This window comes from Plectropomus leopardus, chromosome 5 (genome assembly GCF_026936395.1).
Source record: "Plectropomus leopardus strain MGB_pleo_1.0 chromosome 5, ASM2693639v1, whole genome shotgun sequence".
NCBI lineage: Eukaryota > Metazoa > Chordata > Actinopteri > Perciformes > Serranidae > Plectropomus > Plectropomus leopardus.
In genome coordinates this window covers 34734715-34746843 of record NC_142180.1, presented here as the reverse complement: position 1 = coordinate 34746843, position 12129 = coordinate 34734715, and the positions used below count along the sequence as shown (strand labels likewise).

At 40.5% G+C, this 12129-nt stretch overlaps 1 protein-coding gene across 1 annotated transcript in view; it reads right to left on the bottom strand.

Annotated features, from left to right (window-relative positions):
* Positions 1-424: 424 nt before the first annotated feature.
* The window catches only part of tmem131 (transmembrane protein 131), a 50398-nt gene continuing 38693 nt past the window's right edge, over positions 425-12129 (bottom strand). Inside the window, exons 29-41 of the mRNA XM_042483674.2 lie at positions 8651-8836; positions 8368-8523; positions 6926-7362; positions 6649-6833; positions 5499-5629; positions 5291-5409; positions 5057-5209; positions 4105-4255; positions 3555-3670; positions 3382-3463; positions 3188-3291; positions 2933-3081; positions 425-1415 (exon numbers count right to left, since the gene is read on the bottom strand). Coding sequence (XP_042339608.2) covers positions 1152-1415; positions 2933-3081; positions 3188-3291; positions 3382-3463; positions 3555-3670; positions 4105-4255; positions 5057-5209; positions 5291-5409; positions 5499-5629; positions 6649-6833; positions 6926-7362; positions 8368-8523; positions 8651-8836 — 2233 coding nt within the window. The 3' untranslated portion in view covers positions 425-1151. The remainder of the gene's footprint in view (positions 1416-2932; positions 3082-3187; positions 3292-3381; positions 3464-3554; positions 3671-4104; positions 4256-5056; positions 5210-5290; positions 5410-5498; positions 5630-6648; positions 6834-6925; positions 7363-8367; positions 8524-8650; positions 8837-12129) is intronic.

The window sequence follows — 12129 nt, the reverse complement described above, 5'->3', positions numbered from 1 at the left end:
ACTCCAAAGTGAATGATAATGTTGCTCTACTACAGCCATGCAAATAACGAACTAACAAGTTTTGCACATCAACTTACAGTGACATATTTAAGATTATGGGTATTTTGTAGTGTTGTTGATTGATTCAGGATAAAAATCTTGACATTTTAGTACAAAAGCATGGAATCCTACATGTTGTGTTAAAAATATGCAGTGACTGCCCTCTGAAGGTTCATATCTTGACTATTGCAATTGAATTTTGCTATTGTATGCTCTGTTGTTGGATGCATTTTTTATCAACAACCACCCTCACCTGTCCCCTTTGCAAAAACATCTCTGCAGATTGTTGTAAGCAGTGGTCAGTCAGTCAGTCAGTCAGTCAGTCAGTCAGCCCCCCCCATTATTCCAGGCCTTAAATGAATGAAATAACATCAAAAACAAGATGTTCTGCTGAAATCCTTTATTTAAATTTGCTGACAAATAGAGGCAATGTACAATACAAACCTCAAACGTAAGTGTTCTTTGATCACCAATTTATTCTCACAGAAGGCTTTGATTTTATCAGGGCAGAGCCCACTTTAAAATGGGAACATGGGTGTTCGTGAAGCTTTTTGGGCCATTGGTGTTCTGAAGAATCACATTTCAAATTATGAAAGATCCCTGCTGCCAAATAAAAGCCTGGTGCAATGATTTAAATGCAAATATATGCAAATTTGACTTTTTCAAACCAACTTTTATAAGAAACCAATAAGAACCAAAATGATTGTGAAAACAAGACACATGGCTTAAAATAAGATGTCAGTTCAAACATTAATACTGAACATCAGAGACTTTGTGCCATGTACCAAATTTTGAGAAGGAATGCAGCATTACCAGCCTTTCTATAACAGCAAAACTGTCTGCACTGGCATTAGCATACCGTGCCATTACCATTTTTAATTTAGGGGCGCCTGTTAAAACAAATCCAAATAAAAAGTTCTGCCCCCCTGAATAAAAAGCTGCAGAAAACTAAATTGCGGGGTTGGTAACCGACAGCACTGGGCTACCAAACCCATTACACTTCAGGTAACGTTGCTTTCTGTTGGGACTCTCTGATCATAAAATAATTAGATTTAGCGTACAGAGTACATCAAATCCATGACGTGCTTCTGTTAAGTGCAGTCATGTGCAGTTTAATTGCCATTGTCGGAGGAGCTGGGCCAGGGCTCAGAACTGCGCCTTAGGGTAGGGCGCCACATGCTCCATGGATTGTAGGTCCGACTCATCTCGGTTGAAGCTGGTGGCGATGGGGCGGGACTGTTGACCAGATCAGTCAGCGTTGTTGAATTGGACGTTGGAGGAAAAGGGTGTAAGGCTGAATCTGCACTTGTTGACCAAATGGAGCTGCCGAAGGGTGCGGTTGCAGACCAGGGATTGCGGGCATTTCCCAGGAGTGACTAAAAAAAAAAAGGAGAGAAGCTTCACAATACTTTCATGAGCAGGAAGAGTTACATTCACTAAAATTACCAAATGGTTGTATGCTTCCGTGAACCAGTTAAGTTGTAATTAGTTTAAATCCATGTAAGCGAAAGCAAGGATGCTTCACACACATCTTCCCCCCTGTAGCACAGAAGATATGAACAATCAGTTTCAAGGTGGACACCCAAGATTAGTGTCACCATTCAGTATCTGACCAAATGTCCTTCTGTTCCTGAGTTATGGCGCTGAATAATGAAAAGTGCTTTTGCAGAACATCTTTTCACAGTGATTCTGACCTTTTGATTATAAAATGTCAGAAACTTCATCATTATATCCCACAAGACATTTGTGTGAAATTTATCAAAATAAGCATATAAATTCTTGCGTTATGGCCAAAAACACATTTTTGTGGTGTCACAGTGACCTTAGTCCATCAAAATCAAATCATTTCCCTCAAAGTGTTCATGAGACACTGCGTTAACAATGAGATAGACAAGGTCACACTGATCGTTCAACTCTGACCTTTCATCACCAAAATCTAATCACTTCTTTCTTGAGTCCAAGTGGTCATTTGTGTCAAAATGTAAGAAATTCCCTGAAGGTATTATTCAGTATTGTGTTCACAAGCATGAGATGCATTCAAGATTGCCAAAATCTACAAAATTCATCATTAAGTCCTGGTGGATGTTTGTGCCAAATTTTAGGAAATTCCCTCAAGATTTTCTTGAGATATCACAGAGACAAACACAAGGCCACAGTGACCTTTGGTCACCAAATTCTAATAAGATCATTCTTGAATCCATCTGGATCTTTTTGCAAAATTTGAGAATTTCTCTCACGGTGTTTTTAGGATATCGCATTCACAAAAATTAGATGGATGCAACGTCATTGTGACCTTTGACCACCAACATCTACCCCATTCATTGTTGTGTCAGAGTCGATGTTTGTGCCAAAATTAAAGAATTCCGTCAAGATGTTCTTGAGAAATTGCAATCACAAGAAAGGGAAGAGTGCAAGGTGACTTTGCCTTTACCCTTGACCTATAACCATCAAAAGTAATTAGTTCATTCTTAAATCAGATTGGACATATGAGCCACATCTAAAGAAATCCCCTCAAGGCGTTCTTGAGACATTGCATTTCCAAAAATAAGACAGATAAAAATTCAACTTGACCTTGGGCCCCGATCACCAAATCTACTCAGTTCATTGTTGAGTCAACCCTTGTGCCAAATTTGAAAAAATTCCCTCAAGGTGCTCTTGAGATATCACATTCACAACGATGAGATAGACAAGGGCACAGAAACCTTGAGTTTTGACCTTTGAGCACCAAATTGAATCAGTTCATCATTGTATCCAAGTGGACATTTGTGGCAAAATTGAAGAAATACCCTCAAGTTGTTATAGATAAGGATATAAGATATTGCATTCACTAGTATGAGACGAATGGACGGACAACCTGAGCCAGAAAACAATGAAAACAAATTCAGGATCTTACTGCAGTTGGGACAGTCGGTGAGCTGGAGCTGCTGGGCCAAGAGTGCAGAGAGTCACTGCTTGGTATGTCCCAGATGGAAGAGGCAGAGGTGAACTCCGGCCAGCTTTGCTGAGGCTCTGATGACTTTGGAAGATTCATGCCACTGAAAACTAAAAACACACACACCTCAGTTTCAATGCAGCTGGTCAACCCTGAACTGTTACGCCACTTACTCTACATTGCTCTGTTTGACCGTAAACAGACAAGACAAGTTACCTCCTGTCAGGTTGAACGAATTGTTGGGTCCGAAAGCAGAGAATGAGTTGGTAGAATGGAAGTTTGGACTGCTGGCTGTGTCAATGGGACTCCACAATCCAGAGCTATGGAAGGAAAAAAAATGCATATGTTTTAAACCAGATAACATCTTGATGTGATGTCTGGATTTAAATTTTGTCACTTTCTCACATTACCTGTCAGAGCTGTCACTTTCCACAGATGTCATGTGTGCCAGACTCTTTCCCTGGCTGTCAGTTTTACCTGGGCCAGAGCCACCTGACGACAACATAAAACATCACTGTTGTCTCATAAACAATCCACCAACAAAGTACACCGATCGAGTGGTAGTTTAAGGATACACACTTACCTGGACTTTTATCATAACCTGCAGCTACAGCAGCAAAGGTGGGGTTGCCATTTTTGCCTGGGAGAGGAGTGGCTGCAGACAGTTTATTTCCTGGGGCCTTCTTTTGGTTTACCTCACTGCAGGCATGCCAGAAAACAGCCAAAATAACATACTTTATTATGATAATACATTGTATAATTAAAGATATACAATGATTTTCCTAAAAAAACGAAACAAAACAAAACTATATAGACAGACCTAAACTCTCTCAATCACCATTTATGATTTACTAGAAGTGTGTATTTATTTGCAGAGCCTCTGCCCTCTGCCTGTATCTTCTTATTTTCTGTGTTCAGGATGTTTATGGGCTTGTGCCCTCATGTAAATTTTGGAAACCTTGGATAGCGATAGCTGACGTCAGAGATGCTTTATGTGCAATTAGAAAAGAGCAGTAGGAGCTGGTTTCTTTTATAGCTTTTTAGGTGAGTGGACATTGGTTCGTCCAGAATTTAAAACAACACAGGAAGGAAATGTTTCATTTTATCAGCTGAACGTTTGACCGAGTGGCTACCTGTTACTGTTGAGCACACTGCTGTAGGTGCCTCGGGACAGTAGGCTGGGGGAGGTCGGCGGAGGGGAGCAGGTCCCTGCTGTGACGGATCTCTTTAGGAAAGGATCTGCGTTTATCGTCTGAAGGGAGATCTGCTGAAGACTGTCTGCTTCTGTATGTGGAGGACAGGAGAAAATCACATCAGTGAGAGTTCGGAGAAGGACACAAACACGAAATTACGGTTTCAGATCTTAATGTAAAAGGTCCATAACCCATACTGTGAAATAACATCTACGACTGTACACAAACGTTCAAACCATTACAAAGATATGGTCTACATTGTTTTACTTTGCGAGTTTTAGACTATATAATAACTGATATTTTGTTAACTTTATTTATTGTATTTTATTTATTAGGGGCAGCACGTTGCATGGTCTTCCTCTATCAGTGTGGCTTTGGTTCAGGTTCTCCAGCTTCCTCCCAAAGTCCACAGACATGCAGGTTCAGTTAAGTCACTAAATTGCCTGTAGGTGTGAACGTGAGCGTGAATGGTTGTCTGTATGTGTCAGCCCTGTGATAGTCTGGTGACCGGTCCATGTTGTATCCCGCCTCTCACCCAAAAACAGTTGGGTAGGCTTCAGTCCCCGAGTGACCCTTAACAGGATGTTTTTCTTAATGTTATTTTACTGATGAATAGACAAATGTAATGTTTTTTTTACTTTTTATTTTTCAGTCTTGTTTTTGGATTGTCTGGGGGAAGGGAGGGGGAGAAATTTAAAGACTGGAGAGACATATATAAGAAATTGTCGGGAAATAGGGATGCAGGATAGTGGATTTTTTTGCTGATTTCTGGTAAGCAGATATATAAAACAACCAATACTGATAATATGATATACTGATATATAACCTAACAGCCAGCATTAAAAAATAAATATTTGATCAACACATAAAATAAAATAAAATCTTGGCTTACGGATGCTGTTTTTGGAAAGTGGCACGTCCCACTCTGGAGAAGCAGACTCCTTCTCCCCCTCAGAGCTGCTGCTGTGGCCCAGCTCCGGCACGGGGCCGCTGGACAACAGTTTGGCCAACAGAGAGGGGCGCCCTTCGTCCAGTTTCCCATCAACTGTCAAAACAAACATGTCATTAACGTGTGTGAGTACTGAAGCAAACGGCAGAGTGAGGATATTTCAGTGAAATGACTCACATCTCTGTTTCTGCAGCGGTCTGGTCTTTGGGATGTTGGTGAGAGGGTGCAGAGCTTTGGATGTGAAGCTCTTGCGCTGTTTGTTCTCCAGCGGTGTTACATATGGCAGCTCCAGAGAACTGAGAACAACAGAGATTTGTCGTAAAAATGATTTTTTGTTTTTTAAAAGCGACAAACAAAAAGATGACATTGCCTTAAAAATACAGACCTGGATTTTTCTACGGGGCTCTCTTTCTTTGTGGATGTTTGTTTCTTGGTTTTGGGTTTGACGAGGAAATTTGAAGTCTCTTCTTTCACTTTTGCTGTTGTTACTGTTCTTCCTTTCTTTTTCACAGGTTCCTAAGAGAAATTAGAATAACAGAATGCTTATTTTTATTATTATTATTATTATTATGTGATCTCCATAGCAGTAGTTGCCACAGTTGTTATTTAAGTCTTTTGGACCAAGTTTGAGTCTCAGATCCCTTAACGGGGTCGCAACCCTTCATCACACCGGCATTGCTTTAGTACAGAAAAGCAAACAATGAAAGCATCATGCTGCCCCAGTGTGTTCTTTTAGAAAGCATGCCGGCACTACAGATAAAAAACACCACAATACGCATGACATGTGACACAACAGCATCGGCATAAACAACAACAACGGCATAGCATGACAATAACAGCCATTTAGTGTCCCTGTTACATGGCAGTTGTTCTCATCCTTCGCTTGTTGGGTAAGGAGACCCAAACCTCATTATCTCCCCAATTTGTAGACATTTTTGGCCTTTGAGTTGGCTTCTAACTGCTGCTTTTTAAATCTCCCGCCTTTAGGTGGCACATAATACATACGGCGTTCATTCTCTCCATGTAATTGTTCATGTTTTACAGTTTAACATGAGCCATGCCATAAAACAATGATAGTATACAGCTATTAAATCTTTTTTCTTTAAACAATGGTATTGTATCAATACTCAAGCTCAGAAATGAAGAAAGAAAAAGTGGTTCTCGAATCATCTCTCATCATCAAATGAAGCCTCTTCAGCTTTTTGCCTTTAAGTCTCCAGTCTTTGTGTTTAATTTTTTTTCTTTTCATTATTTTCTTTTTTGGTATGTTTTTTTATTGTTTTTATCTCTATTTCTCATCATCATCACTCTTCTTTCTAATATGTTCTTGTGTCTAGTTTCTTGTTTAATCCCTCCCTAATTTCTGTCTGACCTGAGTTTGGCGTTATCGTTTAGCTTCTATTGCTATAGTTTTTGTTAAAATTGTTATTATCACTATTTTAAGTTACAAATCTCTGGCTAAATGACTAAAAGACTAAAAGACTAAATGCAAGGAGAGAAAGTTGCCAGAAAACAGACGTAGACGCAGGAGGTACCTCTTTGATGTTTGTCTCCACATCTGGGTTGGAGGTCTCTGTGGTGGTGGAGGAGCTGTCGTCGTTGTCGGCCAGGTTATCTTTCAGCTCGTCTCCCTGAGTCTTTACCGTTGATTTCTTCTCTTTTTCTTCCTTCTTCTTCTGGGCTTTTGTTTTGCCTCGCAGCTTCCCTTTGGATTCCAACACTGCAAACAACATGAACACACACCTCAAACATCTGTAAATGATTACGGAGGTCTAAACGCTCGTCTGCTCCACTGTGATACAATGAGTGTACCTTTGTTTTGTATCGACTGAGTCTGTTCCTGTAGCGTCTCACCGCTGAGTGAATCTGGACGGTCGAGGTCGTTGTCCATGGCTCCTATCAGGTTGGCATATTCTGCGTCCTCAGGACAGAGGCCTCTGTGAGGCAGCGACGACCCGGCTAAACTTTGACTCTGGAGGTCCAGTTGTTTGGTGCTCCGAGCCTTCCGGTTGGTGAGCTGGCAGGCAGCTGGGGGGCCGTCTTGGCCTGAGGTTGTACTTCCTTTCGACAGCTGCGAGGAAGTAGCTTGCATAGATGAGCGTCCGAAACCGATTCTGGACCTCTTATCTTGGCTGTCCGAGTCGGATAAGGTGCGGCTGTTGCCCTGTCGGCCTCCACCCCGAGCTGCTCCGTTGGTGGACGCATATACTCCTCTGGAGTTCTGGGAGGAGTCGCCATAATCGTTCAACCTGAGGTGAAAGAAAATTTCTGTTGATTTACACTGAAGTTGCTGCCCTTCTGCTCTGCTGTTACATGATCTGCTGCTTAAAAAACGTTGTTTTGATCTTTCACCGCTGTAGTGTGTGGTATTGACGTGGAGCTCTAAAAGCTAATATTTAAAGGTCTGAATCTGATTTCTATTTAAGGCCAAACGTCTGGATCGATTGGCAATAAGCAAATGACTTTCATCAATCTTACTTTTAACTTATAAGCAACGTACATTCAAGTTTAAGGCTGTCTGAGACAAAACACATCAAAGCCTCGGGAAAAAATATGCAGCTGTTTGACTGTAATTGTTTGCTTAAACCAAAGGACTGTCCGCTCGTCTTTGAAAATTCGGTTTTCGCACTGGCGACGTAATGCACACCGACAGAAGATGCAGGGGTCTCTCAGTGCCTTTTGTCTTTCTCGTACACTTAAACTGATGTTGATTTTTTTAGGGGGCTTCAAGCTAACCAATGAAGGCAGAGTTTGCTCAGCACAGTTTGATTATATGTACGTGACGCGGCCGTTTTCTGCCCCGAAGTTACTGTAAATAAAACAGTTGTGATGCAGTCCATCTCATAGACTGTACAAATGAATAGGTTTTTGCAGTTGGATAATCTGCTGTCAATAAATGGACTCTCCCTCAATGTCTGTATACCGGCACGAGGACGGTAGTCCGATCATTAAATGGCCTGATCATACTGTGACCGTAGCTCGACTAAACTGTGCATGTAAACATACCGAGTGTCTGTTCTGTGTGTCACATATCTTTAAAACAAGCGTCGTCAATCAGAATGATGGAACATTATTTAAAGATTTTTAGAGCCATTTCAACAACAGTAATGATCAGACAGTTTCAGAGAAAATCAAATGATGAGGCAGCACTTTTTAGTACTCGCTATTACTTAATGTTCGATCGATTTTTCTCTATATTACAGTACATCGATGACATTGTGTGGTTTGATGAGCCGTCTCCGTGTTACACTTACTTTGAATCACTGTGAATTTGCACAATGTCCCTGAGATTAAATGGTCTCCCGGTCTCCATGGTGGAGTTGGACTCCACAGACACACGTCTCTTGAAAGGCTCCCAAATGCTCTGAGCCTCCAGGTAGGCTGTGGCGATCACCAACAGAAACATGGAACTGAAGAGACGTAAACAAAAACAAACTGTTAGCTTCGTTGGGACACAAAACAAAAAGTGACAAAGTGACGATTAGCTGCTTGTTGCGCGGTCGTAATCCTACACTGCGAGCACAGAGCGGCGCTCACCTCATGATGAGAGACACTATGATGTAGAGCTCCAGCTCCCAGCTCGGTCTGGGCAGGGTCTCTGCACATGCAGCTAACATGTGGTAGGGCAACGAGGCGTTCAGGACAAACACAAACTCAGAGCCTCCACATGTAACCAATTTTAGCTCCCGGATCACTCGAGATGAAGTGAAGTCGGGTGTAAACCTGCGAAGAAAGAAAGGAAATGTTAAAAAGCTGTTCTCAACAATACAGAAACATCACTACAGGACAGACTTTGAGGACAGACTTTGAGGACAGACATTGAGGACAGACTTTGAGGACAGACTTTGAGGACAGACTTTGAGGACAGACATTGAGGACAGACTTTGAGGACAGACTTTGAGGACAGACTTTGTGATTTAGGAATCTGTGAGCCATTTTGTTTTTTAACCCTTTGCGACCTAAGCAGATTGGTCTTGATGCCATTCAAAAACATTGGTAAAAGGGAATGAGTAAGTTAAGAAGATAATGGAAGGCGAACCCCTTATTCGTAGGAGCGGCCATGTATGAGGGATTTTTGGGAGGTGATGGTCAACGATTTCGATTGTGGATTTCAAACTCCTGCCTGATCCGCTCAGCTTTTGAAGTAAAGCTCCTCTTTGTTGTACGTCTTACGATCTATAAAAGCAAAATGTGCCATTGCAGTTTTGCGAAATATGGCTTTTTCAAATTACCAGGAGTACCACCTCATGTGGGCGAAAAATAGTTTTTTTGCGATAAATGGAAGTTTTTTCAAAACTGACGTGTTTCCATTGGGTTTATTTTATATTCACAATTTAAATGTGCGCAATTTGAGGGTTAATGGAAACCCGCCTAATGTGAAACTCAAACACTCGAAAAAAAGGTTACGTATGCGGCCCACGAATAAGCGAAGAATTCCACCGCCGGTACTCAAAATTCAACAAGACTGAACTCTGTGTTAAGCAAAAAAATGTGGGTCAATTTACAACTGAGAGGAAAAAATGTCTTTTTATGTGTTCAACATAACTAAATAATGGGAAGTAAAATACGGTCTAGACTGTTTTGGACCCCAGAGAACTAACTGAGTGAGTCATCACCTCCAAAATTAAACCGGATCCTTTTTTTTGTGCCAAATACAGCTTTTTAGTTTGCATACATTTATGCTGTTACTGTAAAGCTCATCCTAAATGTGACGCTTGCTTGTAAACCAGGTAAACAAGAAACTGCAAACGTTTGCATGATAAAATGTTTTCCCCTGTGCTTTCACTGCTGTCTGTCACGGCAGACGGCTCATCATGAGAGGCAACCAAACCTCATGTACCGCTAAGAATGACAGCGGTGTAAACTCCCCGTCAAACAAGTCTAAGTAAACAGTCCGTTCACACCCGCACACCTCTGAGAAAAGGTTTCATAAGAAACGTGTTAAATACTTGTGTGCTGCCAGAATCGAATGAAATGTAACTTAGGAGTGACTGTCACGAAACTGTTATGAAACTATGTTCGCCTGGTGAAGCGTTAGACTTTTCTCTCTGTTTCTGGGAAATCAAGACACTGCTGTAAAAATACCGATTTTGCATTTCAACTGCATGTCAACTGTTGCTGGTGAAGACTGAGAGACCAGACGGTCTGTAATTTAGGAATCTGTGAGCCAGTTAGATGCAAATTCATTGTGTAAATGACAATATTGACCTGTTAAATGAACTCGCCAGTGAGGAGTGAGTGTGTGGTTGCTTTCAGCGCCTTTTGTCTTTTGATTGTTATGATGAATTCTCCTGAGATGAGGCTGCCGCATTTTCTTCCAATGCTGTCATTTTGTAAACATGCATTAGTCACACACTGGAGGAAGTGATCATCTTTCAGAAAGGATGTTCACTCTCTCTCGACACTGATACAGGCGAATTTAAACACGCACATGTGCACTTTGGTAATTCTCTAGTAAGTTTGAAGTTGGAGGACACAAATACATTTGCTAATGAGACTTTTCAGGCATTTTATGAAACCAGGGAGGAACAAAGGTGCAATTAATAGCATAAATAAAGGCTGCATTCCATTCAGATGTGCTTTGGCGTGATTTACTGAATGTGACGCTATAAATAGAATTGGTAAAAAGGAATGAGCAGCCTAAGAAGAAATTACCCAAAAATTAGCAAATAAAAATAAGGGAAAAGTACAAGAAAATTACCAAAGAAAAAACCAAACAAAACAAACAAAAACCAACCAAAAAAATACAATTAATGACCCCCAAAGGTGCTTAAAAATACAAATAATCCTTGAAAAAAACATAAATATAGAATTATGATAATTATTAATATTATTTTAAAGCACTGATACGGGGAAAATTCCAGTACATGCACATGTAAATTTTGGTAAAACATAATTTGTGTGAAGTTGGAGGACACATATAAAGGCATTTTATGAAACCAGGAAGGAACAAAAGTGCAATTAAAAGCACTAATAAAGGCCACATTCCATTCAGAAGTGCCTCATCATGATTGGCTGAATGTGACGCTATAAATAGAATAAAATGATAATTATTTTCACCTGTGATTTTCTTGCAATGACAAGACAAACTATCTGCCCTGAGAAAAGTCTGAGAGAGTTTTGGGAAACAGCAGTCCATTAGGAGGAGGGTCAGGGAGGCTTTAGTCTGAGCTACGACTTTACTGACAAACACCTGTTTGTAACAAATAATGATATTCAAGTGGAAGTTGCTGGAGACCATTTATTGGATGTTTTAATAACCTGTCAGTCATTCCTCGAGATTAGAACTCAAATCCTCATTCTGTTTTATTCATGTATAATCTGTACTATGGATGCAAGATATTGGATTTTTTTATTTTTTGCCAATATCAAATATGCCATTATATGTATATATGATTTTAGCGATCGCTGAGTCTCTCCTATGGTGGAGATGACGTCATACTGTGTGTGCTCTTGTCGTGGCGGCCCACCAGCAGATGGAGACATGGGACACGGCGCTTTTCAGTTTATGTGATATTCATTTTTTGAACATTGTCACAAATTTAATATTGAATATTGTCATGTATTTTTAATCTGTACCGCCTGACCTGCCATTGTCATGTATTTTTAATTTGTACAACCTAATTTGATATTTGAGTATCTTGGCGTCTCTAAAAAACTGTAATCTATAATAAGTCAATTTACTCCAACAATGTAGAATTGCTGGACGGTCTCTTTTTTCGGGCGGGGGGATGTTGTTGTGAAGGAAAACTTCTGTGTTATGCTGCACCTGTCCTGCCTTTACTAATAGAAACAGTTTGGGGAAAAAAGATTTTCCAATATAAGGTGCTATATGTAACCAATTCTACTTCAGGAGACTCCTGTTTGTAAGCAACAAATAAATACGAGTTCAGTTTGTCCTGACGAGGTCTACATGTGCCATCGGTGCGTACGGTCTTTAAAAACGTGACACTGACGTTCAACTTTAAAGAGCAAATTTATAATTTCAATTACAGTTTAATTATTGGGAATTTACA